Source organism: Falco naumanni, chromosome 1 (genome assembly GCF_017639655.2).
Source record: "Falco naumanni isolate bFalNau1 chromosome 1, bFalNau1.pat, whole genome shotgun sequence".
In the NCBI taxonomy this organism is placed as follows: Eukaryota; Metazoa; Chordata; class Aves; order Falconiformes; family Falconidae; genus Falco; species Falco naumanni.
In genome coordinates, this window is record NC_054054.1 from 122,394,857 (window position 1) to 122,420,728 (window position 25,872).

The 25,872-nt window shown below is 43.3% G+C and overlaps 1 protein-coding gene across 2 annotated transcripts in view; it reads left to right on the forward strand.

The window, feature by feature from the left end:
* The window catches only part of RAB11FIP4 (RAB11 family interacting protein 4), a 130,307-nt gene that overhangs the window by 19,793 nt on the left and 84,642 nt on the right, over positions 1–25,872 (forward strand). For both annotated transcript variants that reach the window (XM_040581902.1, XM_040581903.1), the window contains exon 2: positions 23,862–23,949. In XM_040581902.1, the coding sequence (XP_040437836.1) occupies positions 23,862–23,949 (88 nt within the window). The remainder of the gene's footprint in view (positions 1–23,861; positions 23,950–25,872) is intronic.

The window sequence follows — 25,872 nt, forward strand, 5'->3', positions numbered from 1 at the left end:
CAGGAGTTTCATATTCTGTTTTTTATTGGCATAAAAGAGATAACAACAGGGAAAATCTGTCTGTCCTTTGACAGTCTTGAAAACACTGGAACATAAACAAAATAAATCAGAGGGTTTAGAGACCTCATGGAAAAGCACCTGGAAAAATTCAGAATTTCTCTTTGCATGTTATTAGGTAAGCAAATTCTGTTTAGGCTTTTTATTCCCTTAGATTGAAGGACACTTGAAGGTCTAGCTCTGTTCTCCATTACTCTAGCGCTGATGTAACTGAGCTTTAATGACATTCTGATTGATGCCACTCTGAGATTGGAGTAGGGCCTGTAATGGTTCTGTTAGAGTATAAGGAGCTGTACCAGTTAATGCTTAAAATTCAGGAGCCCTGTTCCCAGAGCAGTTATATAACATTTATACAGAAGAAACAAAGGAAAAAATTAATAAATTCTGGTTTAAATATTTACAGGTCTCTGTCTTGCTTCCTAGAGATGCAGGTATGAACAGCTGTTGTGGAAAAACTGCTCAAGCTCTTTGTCTGACCAGGAATTTCCCTCTTTTAGTGCACAGGAGACAGTCAAAGGGGTGGATGCCAGCGCAGCTGAGAGCTGCTGTGCTGTGCGCAAGTCCTTAAGCAGCTGGCTCCAGCCTCACAGCCCCCCTGCACAGGAGAAAGCAGTGTGTGTCAGCCATCCTTAGGAAACCTTTAGTAATCAGTACCATTTTGGTCACATCCTGGTCTACCTCCTCCCTAACTGTGGGTCCAGAGCTTCACTTCATTCACACTCTTGCTTTTCTGGCCATGTATGAAAGTAGCAGAGCCAAAGGAGAGCAGCTCCAGGGAGCATCTTCCCAGGTATGCCCAGAGTGCTTCCTCCTGTTCTTTGTGAACTCCACACAACCCCTGCTAAACATGGCATTTGGACTCCAGGGTGGAAGGCTAATGAACTGCCAGACTAGCATTGCTTCTGGAAGAGCTTTTCTGTGCACATTGCAGCTCACCAGCTGTCCACAGACTTCTCGACTTAAAAATCATAATATGCTTCTCTGTTCTGCAGTGGAGAGTGGGAGCACTGGTGTGATCAGTCCTTCTGGTGGGTAAGTGGGAGCAGTAACACCTGGTTAAGGTACTGTGACAGACAGGTATGGTCTGCCCGTGCTCACCCAGTATTCAGACTGCATCGGTAGCCCAGTGCTTTAGAAATATACAGCACTTTAAAAGCTCTGTGTGTAATTTTTTTCCACTTCTGAAAGTAAATATTTTACATTAGTTCCATGATTTTAGTGTCACTGATCCCTGTTTGTGCTCAGCTTCAGTGGCCTATGCTTGAAGTCTTTCCCTCGTTCCAAGTCTTTACTGGTGAGTTATTTGCACAGGTTTTGCTGCTACTGGGTTTTTTTTGCTGTCAGAATTTAAACTTTGCTGACTGTATGCTATGTGCTAGGTGGTGATTTCTTTGGCATATTTCCTTTCTTCTCTTGGCAGATCCTGAGTTTGTTCCATTCTCTTTATGAAGTGAAAAATGCTAAGCAGAATTTGCAGTGACTTTCTCTTTTATTTATTCAGTGCTTTATCTTGACATTGTCTAATGTGTAAAATTTGCCCTTTTGAAGACCAGGAGTAGTTGATGTATGGTAGCTTTGTCACTGGGCTGCACTGGCTGTAGTTACCTATCTGCTCAGCAATTGGTATGTAACAAAAGTTTATTTCTGAGGTGGGGGAGTGGAACCAGCATTACAATTTACTAAGATTATCTGATAAATTGTTCTGTTCAATAGCAATACAAACTGTGATGTTTTATTGCTGCCACCTGACCCTCTGAATAGTCCATTGTCCTCAGGTTCTTACACTTCACCCTTCACTATTTGCTCTGAACAGGCTGTGAGTTTGCAATATCCTGTGCCTCTGCTTCCCTGTCTTATTTCCAAAAGCTGTAAAGGGCAAAATCCACATCAGTGCTGAGCCTATATACAGGGCATATAGCTTGCACTGGACAGGCCAGGTGCTGCCTGTGGGTGTTGGTTGGGTGTTTTGGGTAAGTATAGGGCATTAATCTGCAGTGTGATAACTCTGGAGAGCCACTGTTGCACACTCAGTGAGATCAAAACCCACAGAGATTTTCCAGAAGCCTGTGAAATGACAGCACAGATCCGATCAGCTGCAAGAGTGGAAGTAGTGTTTGCTGTATCATGTAAGCCAAACTGTTTATTGTATGCCATGGTGAGATGAAATGAAATCAAATTGTGTAATGCCAGCATTTCTGACTGCATGATTTGAAGCTTCCATGTGTGTTTGAACATGTGTGCTTGTGAGCGGAGTACTGCAAGGACCTGTCAGTCTGAGTGGACCATCCATGTACTGTTCATTAGGAGAAGCACAGCGCGGTTTACCCTGTACAGTCTCCCCGTGTCCTCGGTTGAAGTATGTGTAAATGCCATCCACGGAGCAGGACACTTAGAGCTGCAGCATGAACCATAGTCTAAGGCTGTAGGGTAACAACTGATTTTCTGTACAAATCAATGACAGTAACGTTGAAGGACTAAGACCAAGGTAAAAACAGTTAGAGCTGTTCCCAGGTTTGAACTGAGAGCACAGCTTTGTCATGTGTTTTGTTGGGAGAAAGAAGAGCCTACAAATCATTTCAATCATGCAGTGCCCTTGCTAGAGAAGAGCAAGTTAATTGTACATCTGACGCGGCAGGAGCCTTTCTGGGTTGTCTTTCAGATGAGGTGACAACTGATAATTATGTGAAAGCTACAGGCTGTCTATCCTCTATTACTCCAGCATAGCTCTGAATGCTTCACTAGGGGAAAAATAGTACAAGGAGTGTGAGAAAACCTTTGATTATAGGGAAGGATGTAAAATTTGTTGTCATTGCTTGCTTTTATCCTAAGTAGCCAACTGTTAAATCTTGCATCTGATAGAAATTGCACAGTGTTGGGAGTGTTGCTATTGTGTTTCAGGTCTTACTTACTCTAGTGGGTAGCTGGAAGAGATCTGCACATCTAGCCAGACTTCTGTTTCTTGCTCAGTCAGAACGTACTCAGTTTGCAAGGGCAGGATTTGGGATGCAGTACATCTCTCTGCTGGCTTTAGAGGTATCTCATGCCTAATCTGCTGTCACCATATCTGCCCATCTCTCAGCAGTAACCTGAAGTCAATGTCAGTGATAAAATACAAGGTAGTTGAAAATGTTAGATGACATCTGGGTGTTACATCTGCTTGCAAATTTTTCCCAGGTACTGTATAAATTTATCTTTGTGACAGTATAAAATGTGCTGTATACTCTGGGAGCAGGGGCAAGGGGCAGCACACAATCTGAAACACGGGGAGTTCCATCTGAACATGAGGAAAAACTTCTTTACTTTGAGTGTGACAGGGTACTAGAACAGACTGCCTAGAGAGATTGTGAGTCTCGTTCTTTGGAGGTATTAAAAACCCACCTGGATGCAATCCTGCACAAGCTGCTGTAGATGAACTTGATTTAGTAGGGGGGTGCATTAGATGATCTCCAGAGGTCCGTTCCAACCCCAACCATTCTGTGATTCCATGACCATTAATCTACATAGACCAATTAAATTGCTTTCATCACTTTTCTGAGTACTTGACAGGAAGCCTTTTTCACTTATGCAGCACCAATTGTGCAAGAATTGGAATATGCTGTAGTTAAATGAGAATGGGACTGGGAAGGGAGGAAGAACAATATTTGTCCCAGCTTGCCATAAGCTTGTGATAGGACCCTGTGACTCAGATCTGAGCCCTGGGTAACAGTCCAGCAGAGGAGGAAAGCTTGCACACAAGAATATGGGTTTGCATTGGCTTCTCCAGAGTGTTGCCCAGAAGCAGAGGGCAACATAGGAGTGTGATATTATTATTATTATTATTGTTATTATTATTATTGTTATTATTAAATCCAATCTGACAGCTCATAGAAGAGACCTCTATCTAAACAGGCTAGGGACTAGATTCCTGTTACTGAATTAGCAGCTATGTATATTGGACAGCGTCAGGGTGATGTCCTAAAGCAGTTCACTGACAGCTAGATTTTGTCTTGTGTCAAAGCTCTCTTTTGGCTGAATTGTGACAATTTCTGGTCTGTCCTCAGACTGGAAAAATCCCTTCTTGCATGTCTTACATATGCATTTAGGCCATGTTAAGTTTCCATAAATGGTCTTGCCACCAAGACATTAGGAAGTGCAGAGCTGCTAACAGAACAGGACTGGAACCAGTTCTCCTTGGGCATTGTGAAGCTGCTGCCCAATCTGTCGGCCAGGCCAAAGAAACATTTTCTTCCTCATCCCTCTCTCCCTTTCCCTGCACTGGTTATTTTTAGAATCTCTCCACCCCTGTATGTTGGTTGTGAGGAACTGTTTTGCAGCAGATGACAGCACAGGCCAAATAGGTTCAAACCAGCCAGGCTTGGTGTTTCTGATGGGTTTTATATAACACTGCATAAGGCATTTGCTTCTTTTCATATGTCTGTGATACATGCCAACTACCTACTCTAGTATTGTTCCAGTGCCTGAAGTGGAATAACATTTTATTTTTCAGTAATGAGACTCCTTCACACAGGACCTATTCTAAGAATAGATCTGGGGACAGAGAAGCATTTGCTTGACCTCTTAGAAGTTCTTGGAGTGCTGTAATTGCTGGAAGAAGTTACTCTGATGTGTACAAACCTATGTATGCCCACAGATTTGGATTAATTGCTGTAGTGTCTAAAAATCTCAGTCAGTACGTACTTGGTTTCACTGTTCTGGGGGGTTGGGGAGTGGACATGCAACAGAACTAATGACTTGTCCATGATAAACACACTACTCAGTCTCTGGCAGAGTTGGTAATTTAACACACATCTGCTGAAAGCTGAGCTACTCTTTCAAGAACTGGGGCTTATTTTGTATGGAAGGAGGCGCTGGGATGAGTGTGTGTGTATGTGTGCACCATCCAGACCATTTCATCACAGAATTAGCCTTACTAATTGCTTGCCCTTCTTCCTTAATTGAGTATTTACTTAACATTTTACCTCCTTTAATGTATTCAAACAGTCTGAGTTGGCTTTCTCTCAGAATTCAGTCTGCAGCTCTTTATTCGGGCAGAATTCCCTTTATACTAGTTATGCTTACTCTGGAGTAGGGCCAGTAGCTCCTACCCAGGCTACACCATGGCCTTTTAGACAAGGCACAGATTTTTTCCATCCTTGCCATTAGATGTTTTGTATGCACTTTGAGAGTTTTGCTTCAGTGAGGACAAGAGCAGCATCTGGGGGGGGGGGGGGGGCGGGGAAGTCTGTTTCTGTATAGTAGGAACTAGAGAAAAATATATCAGGAATTGTTTCGAAAACTTACTCTCTGGAGACGTTTTTCCAGCGTCACAGATGCAAGAAGCTTGGAGCATCCTGAAGTATGGATGCTTGCTTGATGCAGACAGAGGCAGTGCGAGTGAAGATGAGATCTGACTGCATTTAGTGTTGCTGTGCCTTTTAGGAAAAGAAATCTCCCTCCCCTTCCTACTTCTATTTCCCATCCTTTTGCTCTTAAAGCTTCAGAGTCTCACCTTCCCTCCAGGGGCAGTTTCCTGGCATTATAGACTTGAGTGATGTTCCTTGTCTCTTCTGAAGGAAGTTGCTGGTGTTGCTGCAGTTTTGAATGATAAAGAAGGAAGACCCTGGGGCAGTAAATGCCTCAGCTACGTTTGCAAACTTCCACGGATGAGCAGTCAGCGTATGCAGCTTAAACTACCATGAAAGGACAACAGGAAGAGTGCTATTTTTTTTTTTTTTTTAAGGATAGCATCGCATTATATTCTTCTCTGAGCAGATAATTTATTCAAGGAGTGACAGATTGTCTAGTCTGTCTGAGGCACTGGCCTGCGACTCGGCTCTAGCTGTGGTTGCCACAGATTCCCTTTGCTGTCAGTATGTGGTGTATCCAAGCATAAAATGAACCATCAGACCACATTTTAGAAGTGCTGTGTTAGGTTTGAATGGCCAGGATGAGAAACCCTTGAAAGTCTATTGCCTGCACCTGATTCACAAATGCGTTTAAGGCTTTGGTCTGCAAGGCTTTAATTCAGCATGCTGTATTAGCAGTGAATTTATATCTATATTAAATGTCCAGTAAGATATTAATAGCCCACACAGCAAGTGTCTTTTTGAGCAAGCGTAGGCTTTTCTGTTTGAATCAGCTGTGTATTGATCCTGGAATACAGGCACAGGAAAAACGTGAAAACTGATGAGAAAGGCTAGAGTTTACTCTGAAAGGTCACCTATACAAGAATGTAAAACTTACTTAGAGAGCTAGTGCAGGAAGGAACTGTCCTAGAAACGGAGCATCCCATTTTATAGGGAAAGTTTTCTCCATTGCCAAGAGAAGCAATAGAAAATCAAGAACAGAGAAGCAGTTTTTCAGGAGTCTGACACTGAAAAAGTGAGTGCAGTTTGCAGCTTCTTCCTGATAGATGGCAAAACTTCTGGCAGAGCTCCATGAAGCTGCTGATCTCTGTCAAATCCCTTGGTAAGTCTCACTTCTACTGCTGAGTGCTGCTTGTGAGGAGCTTGACCAAGGGTGAAAAGGCCTTGCTATTAATTGGCTTATCCTCACTGCTGATCCTGCACACTGACCAGAAGATATTTAGGTCAATGGAAAGGTTCCTATTCACTTCTTTGAGCTTTGGCCCTGCACCACAGCTGGCCTGTGCAGGGTTACACTTGCATTACTGTACATCTGTCCTGGCTGTTTGTTTCTCACTGTCTCAGGACTCATGATTGTCCCTGGAATATGGCCTGTCTCTTGTAGTGCCCCCCAGCAGGATAGCCAAGGCTTGGGGGGGATCTCTTAACCCATAAGAGGTTTGGCAGTCTTCCTCTGGTGCTGAAACCTAAGGCACTGGTGAGGTGGGTGGCACTTGCTTAGCTCCCAGCCCATGGCATCCACCCCAGCAAGCAGACCTACAATGAGCCTTTGGTTTTGTGCAGCTTTAGGCTGAGGTTCGTTGGTAGAATGCTTTTGGATTAAAACTCCACAGCTTCCCTTGAGCTCAGCACTTGCCATTCGTCTTCCCTAGTCCTTTGTTCACCCACATTCCATAAAATTGATAGTAACAAGGACACAAACATTACCTTCTAATATTTCTTCCGAATGTTACCTTCAGGTTTTTGGTACGAAGATTGATCTCAGGCTGGTGTTGATGCTAGTGTTCAATAGTGCACAATTCAGTGTTCACTATGCTCTGAGATTCTTCTTTTGTTAAATAATTATTTGTTCATTTTTATCCCAGACAAGACTTGTGCTAGCACAGCAGCCTTTAAAAAGCCTTGCCGACATTATCTGCAAGTGTGGCAATAATTCAGTTATTGCACCTTTCCATAATTCTCACCAGTGCAACAGTGTAAGTAAACAGGGAGCAGTGAGACATATGATGGGAGCCAGAAGCGATTTAGCCACAAGAGTTTGTCATCAAGATACAAACCACCCTGGAGCTGGGGAATTGTCTCCTTTGCCAGCTCATGGCTTTCTGACTGCTGGCGAGATAGATGATGCCCTTTTTTATCCTCTGACAAAATATTCCTTTTTGCAGAGCCTTGGTGCGTCCCCTGATGTCATTGCTGGACACAAACTACATGAAAGAGCTGTACTGATGCTGTTCCAGAGAGACATGGAGCCTCCCTCTATGCAGGGTTCAGCAGGAGACCAAAGATATCTGCACAGAGAGTTATATATTGGGCAGGCTTTGGTTTAGTGGCTGTGTTTTGAGAGGCATTTGCAAGACTTTCCTGACGGTCCCTTTAAAGAGGGATTCCTATTAGAGTGAAGAGCAAAACCATTTCATAAACTCTGTGCAAGAAGTGATGTGTCCTGTTCTGTGGCTTTTCATCCCATCTAAGTCTGAAAAACAATGGAGGTGATGAACTCCTGTTTCGTAAGGTGTATGGAAAGATACCCTTTGTGTGGAAGCTGGGAACAACAGTCTGTACTGGTATTTCTGGACTCTAGGATGATAAGACAGTCCAAACCCAAGAGTCTACTGGGTAAAAACACACAGCTACTGAGAACAGCCAGTATGAAGGTTCAAAACAGGTGCCTATTTGTAATTCTCAGCACTTTACTATTGTACTGGTCCTGCCCAATGAGGCTTTGACAAACCTGGCTGTCGAGATTCATTCTGGACCAGTGAAGGTGGAGTATGTCCTGTAATACAGGGAGGCCTGACTACTGGACCGTATCTGAATGATAGCGGCCAGTGGAAAGTGATATCCATCTGGAGAGGGTTAAAGTCCTAGTATGAGACCAGTTTGATTTAAGTCCCACATCATAATGATGCCTTCCAGCATCTCTCAAATAAGAGGCTAAGTGTTGTTTGCCAAGGTTTAGAAATTTATTGCAAAAGCACTTTTCAGAGTTAAATACATCCATGTGGTTTTGATGATTTATAGATTTTATGGCCGTTAAGTTCTAGCATGACTTTCACTGTATAATATGGTACAAGTGGTTCCTGCACCAAGTCCATTGCTTATGGCTTTGTTCAAGGTCAGGTGGAGCTGTCTACCCCTCCTGTCTACTTCCCTCCCTTTGTTAACTCTGTCTGGCATGATGGGAATCTTTAATGATGTGATGGCTCTATGGCTGCCTCACTACCTGTATACCGTCCTCACTGCTTCCCTACCTGGGCAGCACTTGGTCATTTAATAAAAATGCATCAATTTTTATTTGTGAGAAATCTGAATTCACATCTAGAAAGAACAGCAAGGCTGAGCTGTCATCAGGTGCAACACTCCATTGTGACTCAACGTACTTGAATGTCAGTTGCCCTGGTCTAGATCACCTTCATCCAAACTGCTCCCAGAACACCGTGAAGCATCTCCAGGACCACTTCCCCATTTCCCACGTTTGGCAGACTGTGCAGCTCCAGCCCATCTCAGTTAGGCAGAGAACTGCAGAGCCGCCCAGCTGGTGGGAGACACGGTGCAATTTGTCCAGGACATTGTGTTTGCCTCTCGTCCATCCAAGAGTCAGCACTGGCAGGATGCCCGTCTTTGTAGTATCTGTACACCTTGCTTGTGAGGTTGTTATTCCTACTTTTACAAAAAGTGCACGGATCCTGTCCAAACTGGTACAACGGAGAGCTATGGCAGCTGCTGGCTATTCAGCAGGTCGGTCTGCAGGGTGAGGTACTGCAGTGGGGGTAGGAGTGCCTCCCTGCAGTTAGGGAGGCACCAGCATATTTTTTCTTTGGTGTTTCTCTTTATATATTGACCAAGCTGCAGCCCTGAGATTCAGCACCTCATGGAGTCAGTGTCTTCATACAGAGATTTTAAGAAAATATGTACAAAAAAGGCACCATGTCCATGAACATGTTAGGCAGAATCAGTCCATCAGCTGTCTCTGTGGAGAGCCCTCATATGCCAGGCCACAGTCAGCAGTGTCAGGTAGACACTGCCATTGCTATGCGTTACAAGACAGTTTCATGCTTTGTAACTATCTACTTTACTCCATGGTGAGGAAACTGACGATACGCTGCCCAGTGAGGATTCCTTTATTGAACTGGTCCAGTGAAAGATGTTCTCAGAAGGCTCCTTTTGTTCTTTCAAGCTCTCAGCATACCACTTCATGTTTCATACATCTTACCTTTGCTACAGGGCTTCACTGAGCCTTATCACTGAAGGGTAAATTACGTCCCTGTTACAGTAACAGGTATCTGCTGAGCACTTGCAGATAACACACATCAGAAATTGTGCTCCTGGAAATGCATGAGGTGTAACCTGTGGTTTGTTGTGGCTGGTACATATATAGCTATTAGCAGTGGACTGGCTCCTCAGATGCAACACTGCAGTGAAATGCAGTAGGGTGAGGACCTTGCAGTATAAATCTATTGTGATTTCTGCATTCTCTCACCTCTTGATTGTAACTCCTACAAGATATCTTTATGTTGGAGGAAAACAGATACAAGCACAGTTTTGGCACGTTGAGAGGAGGCAGCAGCAGCAGCAGCTCCGAGCATTTGAGAGAAAAGTGGAACGTCTGGCAAATACACAACAATCAGGTTTTGCCTATTTAGGTATTTCACAGGGGATCAATAAATTGCCAAGAACATTTAAACTGCGAAGTGAAGAAAAGCCTGTGAACTGAAAGGCCAAGAAGGGTGTGTAAGCACCTACTCTGACTTTTAAAGGGACTCAGCTACTTTAGAAATAATAGTTTACTGTATGTGTTATACCTGGAATTGGGGTATGGTGTGGTGGAAAGGATTAACTAGTCCACTCTCCTCTTTTGTAGATGCTCCAAAGCAGAACTGTGTGTAGTCTGATCGGCAGTGGGTAGCAGATGTTATACACTGGAGCTGATAATTTGAGCTCCAGTGACCAATTCTTTATTTCTGGGGGTCCATCTCAGGAGAAACTCTCCTGATTCACTGTAAACAGTGCCTATTCTGTTTTTACAATGAAAGCGTTAGTTGGTTTTGCTTTCCAAGCAGGTCTTTTTCACTGATTGGGACTCTGGAGGTGCACAGCACATCGACAGGGGCAAACATGCACACACATGCCTGATTCCACAAGCAGTAGTGCCACAGTCCAGCTCATATTTCTGCTCAGGAGAAGAAGTAGGGTTTTTCCATTAGCCAAATCTCTGTTTCAAAATCTTCTGTTTCTACTCAGACCCTGGGCTCAGCACTCTTCACAGTCCATCTGTTTCTGGGTAAGAAACAGTAAAATCACATGCCAGCAGAGACAGTTACCTTTGTGTCAGATACTATCTTTTCAATAGTGTGTACAGTGAGTGGAGTATACTGGGTCCAGTCCCTCACTGAGATTCTTTCAATACCAGTACTAACTGATAACAGTTGAATTGGGCACACTTCTGAAACACAGAAGTAGCTGTGCACTTCTGTTTCCTTTTTCTTTGTATTAGGCTTTGGGCCTTTCTTCCGTTCAGCTTTCTAACCATCATCCAGACTGTAATGAGGATGCAGAGTATAGGAAATACTGTAACACGAAGCAGCCTTGTACAGCTTCTAAGGCTAGAAAGAGCATGCGTTTTCTATGCGCACAGGCTTTGTCTTTCATCTATTCCTTTCTACACAAAAATGCTGGCTAATTATCATTCCTTCTAATGTCTTTCCCAGTGTAGATGAAAGACCAGTGTGGATTTCTACGTGTGATTTTATACAGTGAAAATTTCCTCCTTTGCAGTTTGAATGATTCATATTCTGTATGCTCATGACATGGGAACGGGAGGTATGAAGGGGGCTTCTGGGCTATTACATTGCCTGGAGCTGGTAGTTGCAACAAGACACAGGGGAATTAGGAAAGATTAACACTGCCGGCTGTGTGAGTGCTATGGGCAGGAATCTGCCTACTTGTGCAAGCTGATGCAGCAAGGACTCCCTCTTTCCCTCAGCACCTGGTGGCTTTGCTCTTGGTGGGTTTGTTGCTATCCGCCCTTAGCATTAGCTGTTCTGACTCATGCTGTGTCACAGTCTGCTTATCTGTGCTTCCCTTGTCTTGACGTCAGTGGAGTCAGCTGCTGCTCAAACCTGTCAACCTCATTTCAGACTTGGTAATTATCCCACCATAGCGAGTGGTGCTTACTGCACATTTCCTCCTGTTTCTTTGGGGCCAACGTTATCTCCCAACAACACTTTTCAGAAAGGTTAAGCATCTTTCTTTTCAACTAAGGGGAAGATTGCTCCTTTAATCATACCTTTCTGCCTGATGTTTGTCATCTTAACTAATTGTTTGTCCCTGTGCTGGATTCATCCAATACTCATTCCTCCCAAGGTTTGTGTCAAAGCATTAATTTGCCATGAAATTTCTTTCATTCAGTTTAATTTCAGGACTGCTGCTCAGGCATTTACATTTGAGATCGGATCTCTAGACCTACATTTCATCCTCCATATCTGTGAGCATCTCAAAAGCTGACCACATTCCCTTGTAACAGCTGGGCTCAAAAGTGATTTCATGAGATAAGGCTTGGAGAGCTGAAGATGCCCAAATTGTGCTGCCCTGAGCAGGCCCCTGGGCAGGTCTGTGGCTGGCACTCAGACCACAATCTAAATTGTTTTTGAAAGTAGATGTTGTGTGTGAAACAGAGCACTGTGTTCTGGTTGCATGTGGTTGGGTTACTTTTATGTGTTAAGCAGCGAAAGTAACAATGAAAACAGTCAAGAGAAGTGACTGTCTTAAGTATAATACTTGCTTTGTATCTTTGAGGCTAGAAATATAACCCATAAGGATGCTGCTGACAAAACTGGGTGATACCGTGTCTCAGGAACCTGCTATTGCACTTAGCTGTGGTTTTGACCTGTGAATCAGAGATGAACAAATGAAGCACCATCATATGGCTGGCAGAAAAGTGTCTTGTTCTGATTTTGCTTAAGCTGTGCAGTCTGGAGTCACTACCTAGATTGCAGCACAATCCTGCAGCACACTTGTAGCAGTGGCACTAGGTTTATGCTCTGGTTTGGTGAATTTTCTACAGCTTCTGTTTGGCTTTAGGTGCTTTGTTTTCACTGGAATAAAGAATATCTGAGCTGTATGCAGTGACCTACCTGCCAGTCATGGTTCAGGCTTGCTCTGTGCTCCCCACCCTCTCCAGCCTCTTCCTGCTAGTCTTTGGTGGTTTGTTTGTTCTTTGCACATGATAACTTCTCAATTAAAATGACTGCAGATGTGTCAGCAAGGAAGGTGCTGAGAAAGTGTTGGCTGATGAGCTTGCACTGTGTGCCCCACTTCTCTCCCTAGTTTTACATCGAAAAATGGTAATTATTTGTGGAGTAGATCCCATTTGGCTGATGTCTCACAACTGGAAGCCATGAAAACCATTATTCTGCGTAAGTCCCCTTTATGTGCTGGTGAGAACGATCACACCGCAAGCTGCAGAGAGAGAGAAGGAATGTTTTCTCTGAAAATAAATCCATGCTGTATCACTTGTAGATAACCCAAATATTTTACTCTGCATTGTTTAAGGGCAAAGTGTGCTGCACCGAGATCTGACAATTTCATGCTATATTTGACTTGCACTAATGAATGAGAACAATGGGCTGTGCTTCCTTTCAGCTTGTTACGACTTCTGCTAACAGCTTTGTTTTCCAGGAAGCCTTGGTTTCAGTTCTGGTAGCAGTGGAGAAGAAGATGTTAATGCATCCCTACTTATTTTAGCAAGTGAGTGAATCAGTGGTTTTAGGAAAACAGTTCAACACATTAACCCATTTGTTTCCAGAGCAACACAAAAAAAAAAATCACTGTAGAGTGAACAGATGGCTCTGGCATATTTTTAGCCTTGCTCTCTGTTCCCATGGTATTCCAGACTGTGTGGGATTCCCCATAGACTGTTGTAAGATTGGTGGGTCCAGCCAAATGTCTTGTTTTGCAACACAGCATCAGAGGGAAGGAGGGAAACGGAATCCTGTTCAAATCATCTCTGTTTAAGTAACCTTAAATGAGAGGTTCTCACATACGGGATCATGGATGGTGGGGGAGTCTGTGGAGAGATGTGGTCTTATGATTCTGGTGCTTGCTCATTGTCACCTGCTCTGTTACGTTAGGAGGGACAAAATAAATGAGAAATACTATTCTAGTGGTATTGTCTGTATGAGCAATTGATGCATCCAAAGATGTTAGATGGCAGAGGAAGAGCTCACCAGGATTTTGTTGGTCTCTGGCTTGCAGATAGGATGGGAGAAAGTAGTTTCTGTAGTTGTGAACAGTCTCTTTGGTATGTGTACTCTGAGGAAGTGCTGAAAACTTTGTAATTCCAGGCAATGATCCTTTCTTGGGTGTGGTTGGATTCAGAGCTATTCATGTGCACTCTTTTTCAAAGTTTATTGGTGAATCTGTGTGGTCATAAAATGTTTGTTCTGTAAGTACAGAGCTTAGCCAGTGAAGTATATGGTGTAAGAGAAGGGATTCCTTAGGTGTAATAACTTATGGGTGTCAGCTATGGTTAGAAATGCTAACTGTAAGGACGTTAACTACAAAATCTGGGAATGTAATATCACAAGAATTGTATTTGTTGTTATCACAGCTTAGGTTTGTGTCATAATGTGCATTAAAGTATTCAAGTAATTTCTCAATAGAGTACAGGAATCATAGTGTCAATTTTCCTGGCACTGCCTGGATTCCTGTTACATACACATTCATTGAGGTTCATGGAGTGTTATGTTCTTTTAATAGCTTATTTGCATATTAGAATGTTTTAAACAAACCCATCCCTAACGTGTTCTCTCTGTGCAGTACTGTATGGCTCAATCTTTTACTGTCAGAAGATAATAAAATTATATTTGACAGAATAAGAAAACGAGACAATGGTAAGGGTCTGGCCAGTGGGCAAGTTTCATTGCAACACAGTGGAGTTCAGTAATACCTGTGTGGTGTTGTATCAGGCCAAATCATTAGCGTGTTTGGTGTTCCATGTAGAGTCAAGCAGATGTGTTAAGGAGGTGACAGACACCAGTCTGTAGTACTGAGAAATTAAAAGGCAGACTATAGCGGGCAAGCGAGGGTAAAAAACCCACCAACCTACAGTGTGGACCAGCTTGGTGCAGATTTCATTGCTGTCTGCAGTATCATCAGCTTTATAGTGCCCTTTTAATGTGGTTTAGGTATTGCCATAGACATTTTGAAGAAGGGGAAGCCAAAGCAGATAAAGTCATTTGCTGGTAACAGCAAGTTACTGGTAGACTTGCAGCTCTGACCCCCGTGCCATAGTCCCACGGTCTCTGGATACCTCTTTGCCCAGCAGCATGGGTCTCCAAGTCTAGACAGTTAAACCATCCTGTCGTGGAGGCCAGGACATGAATCCTATAGCTCCTGCCCTCATCACTCCCATGAGCTGTGAAGCAGCATTTAACTGCTCTCCTCTCCTGTTCGTCACTTCTGTAAAGTGCTCCAAAGCTTCTGCACCAGATGTGAGCAGGTGTGGCTCAGCAGATGCAGAGCACATGCTGTCCTTGCATTTTTGAAGGAAAGCAGCAGACCCCCTGTGTGTGTGCTGCAGATCTGCAGTGCTCTGCCGTTCCTGTTTCAGTAGTTCAACTGCATTCACCATCTGTTGCCCACCTGAGTCGAGGTGATGCTTACACAGGGCATTAATAACACATGAACACTAGAAGCTTCCCTTTTTGCTTTGAATGCATTCAACACCTGCAATGCCTCTGAAACTACCTCTTTCTTTCTGTGGCTTTGTAATTCACTGATAGATTTCACACACTCAGCAAAATGACGCATCATGGATGGTTTCTCCGCCTGGGTAACTGGTGAATGTTTCTCCCATTGGACCAAGGCCCCATGTACTCAGTTCATATTTGGAAGAAGAAGCAATTCCATGTGTAGATGCTAAAGCCGTGAAAGCTGGTGAATGGATTACCTTGAATTCGATCAGATATTTTGCATTGGAGCCATTAGTAGGTTATGGATTTGACAGATCTAGGATTTTGCTCAAAGTCAAGATGAAGACTGTTCAACAAATTTGCTTATGTCATTTAGGATACAGTCCCAAAATCTGCCTCCTAGCTGGTAAATTGGGAGTCCTCAGTTACAGCAGAAACTGAAACAATTGTTTCTGTTTACAGAAAACCTACAGACAAGCCAACTTTCAGGCTTGAAGCCTGCTGATGAAGTACCAAGGGGCAATGATTGATGCTTGAAATCAAAATTCCAAGCAAAATCAAAGGCATTGTTTCCAGCAATGATGTATGTTCCTGCATGTTTTGGGATCAGACAGCAGCTGATGGAAATTCATAATGCTGTTTGCAGTGGTATGAATTATTTACAATACACAGTCTGCCAGAACTGAACGGCAAGGGCAGGCTGTTTGTTGGACTCGAGTTTCCTAAATATTGGTCTTCTATGCCTTGCATACGTGACTAGGAATTTAGTCCTTCATGTGCTTTAGGGTGAGGTTCAGGGAGAGCATCAGGTCATCTAGTGTCATTCTTGAAATGGTGACAGCACAGTTTTTAACCCACTTATTCTAGGCTAGGTAAATCTGTCAGGTCTCACTGTCTTCTCAAAACGCCTCAGATGAGGGAGTCTGGTCACTATTTATAGTTCAAGACCAGTCCCATTTTATAGTTCTTATGGGTAAACAACCATGCTGATAAAAAATTGTGCTTTGTTTTTAATTTGAGTTTGTTTAGTTTTAATTTGCAGGTAATGGTTCTTTATGTCTTTCCTCTGCTAGACTAGGGAGTCCTTTAGAACCTGAAAATTCCTGCTTGCAGAAGTCTTTATACCTAGTAACAAATCACCACTTTGTCTTCCTTTTGCCAAATTAAACAGGGAAAACTCTCTTTAAATTTGGTTGCATAAGGTGTTCCCACAGCACTTGAATGTTATGTCAGTTCTCTGCAACTTGTCTAGGTTTTCAGCATGTCTTATGGAAGTGGGTACCACAACTGTGTTAGTATTGGTTTCTCCAATGCAGTGTAAAATAATTTCTCTCATCTTGTTCTGCTTCCCAGAATTGCCAGAATATCACAGAGAAGCTTAATTCGTCTCCTCTGTATCTATAAATCCCAGCTCGTTAAAAGACAGTCCTCATCTCAGTAGATGCGTTACTCCTTTTCCTTCTCTCTTTATTCTTTTCTGTTTTGTGACCTTGCCTGGCAGTGCTTAAAACATACTCTGTGTGTATGGGCTTCACTTGTGAAGGTATCCAGGGCAGTGTGAGACTGTCTGCATTGTTGTTATTTATCAGCCTGTCATCTGAAAATTTCATCATCGTGGTTTTATATTTACTTCCAGTCTGTGGATGCAAACACCAAATAGTTTCAGAGGAGGACCAATCCTACTAAATCCCAGTACAGACACGGATATCCTGCACTAATGGGGCTCTTGAGCACCCATTAGCCTGTGCATCTCTGATACGGCAGGTTTGTTTTTAGTAGTAGCCCTTTAGAGGGAACTAATGAATAGCTAGATTCATCATTTAGGATGTATATGTAAGCAAGGGAACAGCAAAGTCTGTATCTAGGGTTGCCTCTAAGGACTCAAGGTGAAAGATTGCTGGTGTCTAGATGGCTGTGGCCAGCTGCAGAGTGAAGTAGTGGAAGACCAGGACCTGCAGAGCAAGGGGAAAGCAGGCTGGGAGGGAGGAGGGTGGCAAATTTTGAGCGGGGAGTAATTACTGACCGACAGCAGCAAAAGTCCCCTTGCTTTGTTACTCAAGGCTCTAGATTGGGATCAGGGACAAAACAGCAGCCAGGTGCAACAGCCAGGGTGACTTACTGAGGAGGACCCTGACTGAAGAGCTCTAACATCCTGCACCACAGGAAACCCAGGGGCTGGCTAAAGAGCTGTGGGTGGGTCTCAGCACAAGTGGTGGCCACATTGCCTGGCACAGCTCAGCTGGCAGAAGTCCTGCCTTTGCATTTCGTACCATGAAGGTGTAAGCTGACACCCCTTCCGCAGATGTGGAAAAGGCCAGTCTGTTAAAATCAGGGTGAGTGCAGTTCTGCTGCTCTCTCTATAAATCATGTGTGAATTCTCTAATTCTACCCTGCAGCATTTGCATATTTAATCTCCTTTTGCTGCTTTTTGAGGTTTCTCATAAATGCTTCTGCTTCAGGAGATCATGCCCAAATGTCGCTGCTGCAGCACAGCCTGACCTTTCCTGCAAGTGCTTGTCTTGCCATTCTCACAGCTCCCAGGTGTTCCCTGCTTGCTCTTCAGGGTGAGACGTGCTCACAGACTCCTGCAGTATGAAGGTGAACTGCTGAGATGAGTTGTTTATTTCAAATGGCATCTTCTGGCTGTGACTTGGATCCTGCTGTAAGATTTCAGTGGATGGAGCCAGTGTGGGGTCCCTTAGAACTCAATTACATCTAAATCTAACAAATTTTCTTTGTGTTAACAAAATCTCTTCTGTGCTGGTCAGTTTTTGAAGAAAATTAAGTGAGGTCAGCAGGGGTCTGAGTTTCTTCTTGCCTGGAAATGGAAGCAGGATTCATTTCCAGCCAGAAAATCTTTGCTGAAAAAGAAACAGACCCCTAGCTGTTTTGGCAGCATCAGTACGAGAGCTGGCAAGGGGTCCTGAGAGGGTTCCTTGGCTGGGTGGTACCTCTGTATTGAACTCACTTGCAAGAGAAGATCAGTTTCAATAAATCTCTTCCAAGGTATGTCAGTGACCTCTCCTCTTCCGTCCTCTTCCTCCACTCCATCTGATACAAAAATCCTTTCCCTTCTTGTCGTAACAGTCAATCAGATACCTGGTCACGTAGAGCATGTGGTCATACTCCAAGGTACTGCGAGACCTGGGACAGCAGGCATGCTCAGTGCTGCTGGGAAGGGAATTAACTTGAGCCAAGGGTAACAAACATTCCCCTTGCCTCTAGTTCGAGCAGTAGATTGCAGTGACTGTGCTCCCCTGTACACCTTGGTATGTGCCTGTGACTGGATCCTTGCTCTGTTTCAGGCAGTGTCTGAGTTAGTGACAGGTTCCTCTTTTGCATCCTTGGTAGGATGGCAGGTGCTTTCAGTTTGGATGTGAATTTTGGCCCAGGTGGTATGGCTACAGAGGACTCTTTACAAGGCACTCTGGGTTTCCTTTCTTTCCCCCATATCTGGTGTGGATGTAGGAGATAGGAGGGAATTTTTCTCGCCTTCGCTGGAGCACAGTTGGGAAATGGAAAGTTCTCTTCTGCAGTAAATTCAAAGCTGCCCCCGAGATAGTTAGGCGTGCCTCTAGCTAACATAGCGAGAAACTTTGGGCAGAAGAAACTGAGGAAATGCATTTCCTAGTTGATGCATTAGGTGATTTTGGCAAAACTGAAATCTTTTCTTCATAACCCAGATGGCACCAAAATCAAAAAGATTATAATATTTCAGCAAGCTCATTGCCTTTGCCTGCTTCCCTCCTTTTTTTTTTGTGAGTTAAAACAAAATGACTAGATGAAGTTCAGAGAAAAATGCCCTTCTTCCCTTGTAATTTTTAGGACACTTTGAATTCAGTACAAACACTAGGTCTTTGGAAAACTTCAGACTTCAGGGTTGTGTGTGTGGCAGGACACCGTCTGAAATGCCTGTTGAAGGAAATGAGCAAAGGAGAGCACAGCTGACTGTATCTGCAGGCACAAAAATACCTTCAGTGCATGCTGGATTTAAAACCCTTGCAGGTAAATTTTTGAGCAACCCTAGGACTGACTGTGGGTTTCTGCCTTGGCTTCGCTGCTGCCAGGATTTCACCTCTCCTCCTGTGTCTGGACTCAGCCACGTTATCACTTCTGGCAACCAGCTGGTTCTGCAGCAGCCTAGGTGTCTCTAAGTGTTAAGCCTTTCGACTCAGTTCCTCTCTCTCTCCTTTCCTGGGTAGGGTTTAGTATGGCAGATTTCCTACTGAGCCTGTCTGCTGTGTTCAGTCTCTATACAGAGCTGGGTTGTAAATCATTTACTCATAGCCTTGGAGCTGAGAAACCAGCCCTTCCTGGTTCCTGACCTAAGCCAGCCTGCTTACCTACAGCGTGTGCCACAAAGCCTCAGCCGTTCACCTCCGTGTTGCATCTAGAATATCTATTTCAAACCAGAGGCTCTCTGGTGGAAGAATATTCTGCTTCACTTTAATGTCTGCTGCTTTGTACTACTAATTCCTCCTCATTAATATGCATCTTTGCCTTGGTGAGTTTTGATTTCAAAATGGTTTCTTCACACTGAACTTGTCCCTTTATTTTCATTGTAGAGACTCTTTAAAAATGCTCCTGTCCTACTCTTATGTGTCTGAATGCAGCAGGGGGCAAACACGTCTCTGCAGCAGTCAGTGTAGCTGGGGAACCCAACAGAGAGGAGGCAAATGTGCTGTGTAATAACAGGCTGAAGTGACCTGTTATTACAATGGGGAAATATGTCTGCATTGAAAGGATAATTCATTCATTCATCCAAGCAATTTAAACAATAGGGACAGAGAGTTTGGTTTTCTCTGATTGTTTCCCAAAGCAAAAATGATTTATGTCTTCTCTCTGAGACTATTGGATATCTGCTGAAGGGTTCATTAGAGAGATCCTTGCAGCTGCCAAAAGAACTGGCTGGATTATTGAGCCTGCAGCTAATACTTTCTGTCCTTGTCCTCATCGTACAATGAAGAACTAGTTTGCAATCCAGACCTTGTTTGTGCTGTCCCACATGGTGGGGGACTGCTTTGTGTAGCAATGCAGAGAAAAGTGGCTGTCCCTAGCCCAAAACACTGTCTCTAGCTCATTGTGACGGCTTATGATGTTAAGCTCTGGAGCACTTGGTATTCCTTATGCTGCCTGCAGGTATCACAACAATCACATGGTCATTTCAGCACTGAATTTTGCCATCAGTCAGTTTTGCAGTGCCGTGTCCCTTGCAACGGGATCAGCAGAGGAGGCAGAGCCCAGCAGTGCCTGGCGATGCCGGGGGCTCCGGAATCTGGCTGTGCCCAGGACTGGTGTAGCCCGTGTCTTCCACATGTACAAAAACGGGCTGCATTGCCTATTCCATTAACTGAGCTGAAAGGCTGCTGCATCCTTTTTTGCTAGCCATAGCTGTAAGCCCAGGGGGTTGTTGACTGCAAAAAAAAAAGGCTTCGATGTCATGCAGCCTGGTAGTTAGGCTGACAAGCCTTTAGTGTTTCCTGAGGCAATAAATAAGCATTACGACTGCTGATTAATTGCTGGAAGCCAACCCTTTCTGAGAAGGAGGAGGGTAGGACATTATTTCTCTACAAAGTAAAGCAGAAAGATGGTTGACACGTTATAGACAGCAGAGAAGATTTAGGGGCAGCTGTGATGGAATAGTCTATTTGGCCACAGCTTGAAATTGAGCTTAATTCTAAGTAATGCCTTCAGTCTGGAATTAACTAGGAAGAGCTTCTGGCCTTATCTCAGAAAGCTACTGGTAGAACTGCATGCTCAAGTGCACTACAGGCTCAAAAGTCTGTGCAAATATGCAGGGATTTATGTACAATACACGTATGTATGATAATGCACAAACTCTATGCAAGTATCCATCTAAATGTAACCCAGTTGATAGAAATCCTTGTAGCCCCTGACCTCTGCTGAGAGCTGTGTTGATTAGTGCTGGCTGAAGATGTGAGCACTGGTGGCATTAGTTCCATCAGGCTGTTCTGTAAATTCTTCATCATCTCTTGCACAGAATTCAGTTATTTGCATTATAAAACCTAATTGAAAACCTGCAAAATTAGATTTCGGGGAAACTGAAGCACTTTGCTCAGGTGATAATTTAATTTACTTTTAAGGCATTGCTTAGACCTAGATGTGAATGTATTCTCTGTTCTTCCATAATACACACACCCAGGTATATAACATCTTAATTTTATTTTTAAAATGTGATTTTTTTTATGGCGGAACAACTGGTTGACTAAAATCATTGGATCAACTTTGAGAAATAAACTGAATGTGCCAGATTCACTGGGAACACCCAGTGACACTGCTGTGTTGTAGCACAATATTAAATAGTGTAGAGGCTTCCCAGCTGGCTGCATCAATCTGTACATTAAAACCTAAACCACCATTTGTTGCCTCTTAGCAAGAGACCTACAGGAAACAGGATTCTCTAAAGCAACCGTGCAAGTATCTGAATAGTATTTACTTATGATGATGGGAGCTTGCCCTTTGTCAAAGAGAGTTACAGGCTGATACTGTAACCTAGAAGACTGGTGTCTGGTTAGATTTTATTGCTGTATCTGTGAGGGGACAGTGGCCACACCAGGGTCTTCATCAAAGCCTCTGGAGCCAGGCTGAGTTACACCAGCTGACGCATCTGCCACGTACTGTAAGCTACTACAGTGGTCAGGAAGATTTTCAGCAGTAAAATCTTGCTGCTCCCAGCATCAATAGCCTGTTTGATTATACTGCTTTGAATGCACCCAAAAATAGTTCGAAGAAAGGAATTTCTGCCACCGCTTCATCTTTTTATAGCATCTATATTGTTTGTGAAGGTGAGCAGGGGTAACACTGACCCAGCTTTCCTGTGTCAAGCATGCCTCTACTTAATTGATTTCAGTAAGGATTTTGAGTTAGTGCTGTATGCACTAAACACACACTACAGTTTCTGGTGAAGTGGCTGTTTTGGACACAGATACAGGTCTTCTCCTGCTACAAATTAGTGGGTCTACAGTAATCGCTTGTGATACTAGATGTAGGAATCCAATCATGACTTGCATGATAGCTGGCAGCTGGGTTCTGCTGCCTGGCTGGCAGGACTGGAGTTGTTGAAGCCTTCTGAAATAGGAAGGTTTTAAGAAGATCTCTAACTTGTCACGGGCTCTGAACTCATCATACTGTTTCTTATTTGCCCTGCCTACATGAGCTGTTTTTTTTTTTTCTCAGAAAAGTAGAGGGGAGAAGATTTGATGTGAGGATCAAATTGTTTCTTTCTCAGTCAACACAGGATTTATATGTGGGTAAAATTTTTAGCATTTTCTCATTCAGAATTGCTTGTTCTAAATGAGGCCTTTGGCTGATCATGGCATTTATTGGCACAGGGGTAATTTATAAGCACTGAGGGAATCTGAAGAAAGAAGTGTCATGCGCGCACATTAGTGCGTTATCTGCAGGGCTTTAAGAAACTGCTAGGGTTTTGCTAGCGTGTTTAAAAAAAAAAAAAAAACACACCAGAAAACTGAGAAACTGGGTCATCTGGATTCATTTGCTGCATATCTTTCCAGCTGGGCTTTTGTTGCTGCTCAGACTGACATATCTGAGCTCACACTGTAGTCGCCAGGATTGTGCAGCATCCTACGTGCCTGCTGTCCTTGCCTCCTACACTCACCTTGTTCATACTCCAGGGTGTCTGGAGGGCCCAGATCAAGGTCAGAGTTGTGCTGTAGCTGACTGTGAGCTTGCTTACGAGCAGCAAGTGGCTGCCTCTGCTTCAGTGAGGGTACCGGCTGGGTACAACAGGCAAAAGCACAGGGATGTGAGTGGACTTATACAATGTCATCCAACATATTTATCACCAAGGAGAACAGCTATCTGGGGTGTCAGAGCACTGTGCCCACCTCCCTGGACTGTTCTGCCTCTCTGCTTATTCTTCAGCTGTTTTGTTTCTCTTTATTCTAGACAGCACAACACGCAACAGCCTCTCCAGTCTAGACTGCTTTTCTCCCTCTTCCCCAAAACCCTCTTGAAAAATATACCAGACCTTCTCTGGGGCAAATGCCAGTTTGGTGAGTGTGTTTAAATTCAATGTAATCTCATTTTATGATGAGTAGTGATCAGAAAAGCTAAACTGTGAAGCTGAGATTATAAGCAGTAAGTACATTGCTTGTTTGCATACTGTACAGAAAAGAACTGTTCTGTGTCTTATCGCAAGAATCTTTCTGTGCTGTTAATATACTTCCATTTTCCTGTACAAAGCTTACATTCTCTGCTGCGGCAAGGAGGTTTTGTGTGATCCCAAGTGCCCAATGAATTTTCTCTCTTAGAGTCTGTATTCTTCAGGGAATGAGGTTACTGTGGGTTGTGTACATCTTTGTCTGATCTTTCTCCTTCCCTGATAACTTTTGATAAGAGGCACGGAGACCAGAAAGGTTTTAAGTTCTTATGAGCTGCATATACAGCAAGAGCTCCAAGGGAGGGAGATTCTGTTAGCACCCTGCTCTAAGATGAAAGGCTGGGTCACAGCTTCATCCCTTATTAATAAGAGCTTAAGCTCTTGAGATCTACATAGGAGGGTATTAGCATGTCCCAGCTGCAGAAGTTTTGGTAAGAGCATGTGCCTTAGTACCAAATAATCTAACTATAAGACCTAATTTCTCCTTGCAGATCGATCTATTGGCTGATTCAAGTGAATGTTACAGGTATTCTTCCACTTGGGGTCTTCTGTAGAAGATATAAACCAACTGAGCAACAGATGATGCACCAAGCTCAACACGTATTTTATGATCTTTTCTTCTAGGTGGAAAAACTGGCAAAGTGCTTGGACCCAAATGATTTGGGAAGAATCAATTTTAAGGACTTCTGTCATGGTGTTTTTGCTATCAAAGGTATGTGCATATTTCTTAAAAATAATCCACTTCAGTTCCACTAATGTTTCTCTGGCTGCAGAAAATGTAATCAGCAAAGAAATCCTCTCTTTTGACTGGTTATTTGTAGTGACAGTAGGATAACCCTGGGAACAGAACAAGTATATTTTTCCTTTTTGTGCGTCTTGTTTATCAGTGGTGAGCAGTGCTGGTGTTCCTGCATCTGCAGATGTGTGTGTATTGGTTTACTGTTAGTTTTTCAGAACAGAGGTGATGTGTTTTAAAGACAAAAGTAGCAAAAGAGTAGCTTTGTGGTTAGCAGGCAGTACCCAAGTCTGGTACTTCCAGGTTCTCATCTGGTTTTGCTGTTGATTTACCCAAGGAAGTTAGAAAGCCCTTGGGCTTTAGTTTCTCTACTAGGAAATTTAAGCCTATTATACTCTTGAGATGTCTGCAAGGTATAGTTAATTCATGTTTTCAAAGTACTTGGGGAATGTGTTGGAATGAAAAGTGTTAATTACAGGTTGGCCATGCAAGCTCTGAAGGTAGAAACCAGGTGGATCAAACAATCTCCTTTGCAAGGAAACACAGTCCTTGACAGAAAACATAGACATTATTATGCTTTATAGCTTAGCCAAAGGGCAGTGAAGCAAACAGTGAAAAGGGACTTTAGCTGTTTTTCTGCTGATTAGTTTTCTAGCTTCTCATAGCAAAATAATCCAGCCTGTCCTTTTCCAGACACGTAGTATGTCCTAGTAAAGTGCCAGAGTACTGTCACAGCCCAGAGGCTTCACTTCAGAGATAGGATGAATGTCAAAGTGATCATAGTGTGATTCCAGAAGTCTCTGGAGAGTCTGCTACAATGAGATTATTACGAAGCCATAACGATGCAAGAACATAACACCACAGCAATTTTCATTAAAGCTTATGGCAGCCGAGGACAGTGTATAATTATGTAAAATAAAACAGTGAGAAGCTGTTCTTAGTCCATGTTCATGGAGACACCTTCCAAGGTGGCACTGATGTGTTTAAAAAGAAGGCAATAGAAAGCTCAGAAGGAAAGTTAATACATTAGTGTGTGGACACTTAAGTCTGTACTAGAGGTTTTCCTTGTCCAGGAAATGCTGTAGCAAACTGGATTCTGGGTTAAGACACAAGCTCTGTAAGTCACCTGGTAGTCCTCTGTAATTCACAGTCTAAAGATGTGCACAAATGCATCAGGAAAGGGTAGATGTGACCCGGAAGAACATCTCTAATAACTGTGCTCTCTACATTGTTCGTAGTGGGCAGTACCCTCAGTGAAGGAGTGGGCAGCTGCATTTCCTTTACTGTGATGTGCAGCATGTGCTTATTGACACATTGGGGGGTGATGATGCCTTGGGAGCTTTCATCCTTGCTCACCTTGTGGGAACTGTTTGATGTATTCATATCCTAAGGTCTAGTCCTGCAAAGATGTGACCGAATCAAACTTTTTTGAAATACCTTGTACTCCAAGTTTATGAATAGCTTAAAGCCCTTATGTGGAGTATATTATAGGTAGGGTCCAAATCATATGCTTGATGGTTATTTGTATGTATATGTGAACAGTTACAGCGAAAACATCCAATTCTGCAGCATCACCTAGAGCTCTCAGCACATCATTAGCATTGTCGACACTTACACAGTGTCAGTGCCAAGCATGTATAATCGCAGGAGCAGTTGTATCTGTTTCTGATAAGACGTTATTATGCATGCTTTCACAGCATTTCTTTAGAAAAGCTGATTCTATTGCTCATCTCACAGCATGGAAGCTTTATTGGTCTTTAGCTACCAGCCATATTTTTCTTAAAAATTAAATTGGGTCACATGAAAGTTCAGAACAGGTATGTCTACCTTTCACAATGGAAAGCCTCCACCATGTTGTTACTTCTCACTTCAGTGCAGTCACATTCCAGGGGTAGCAGC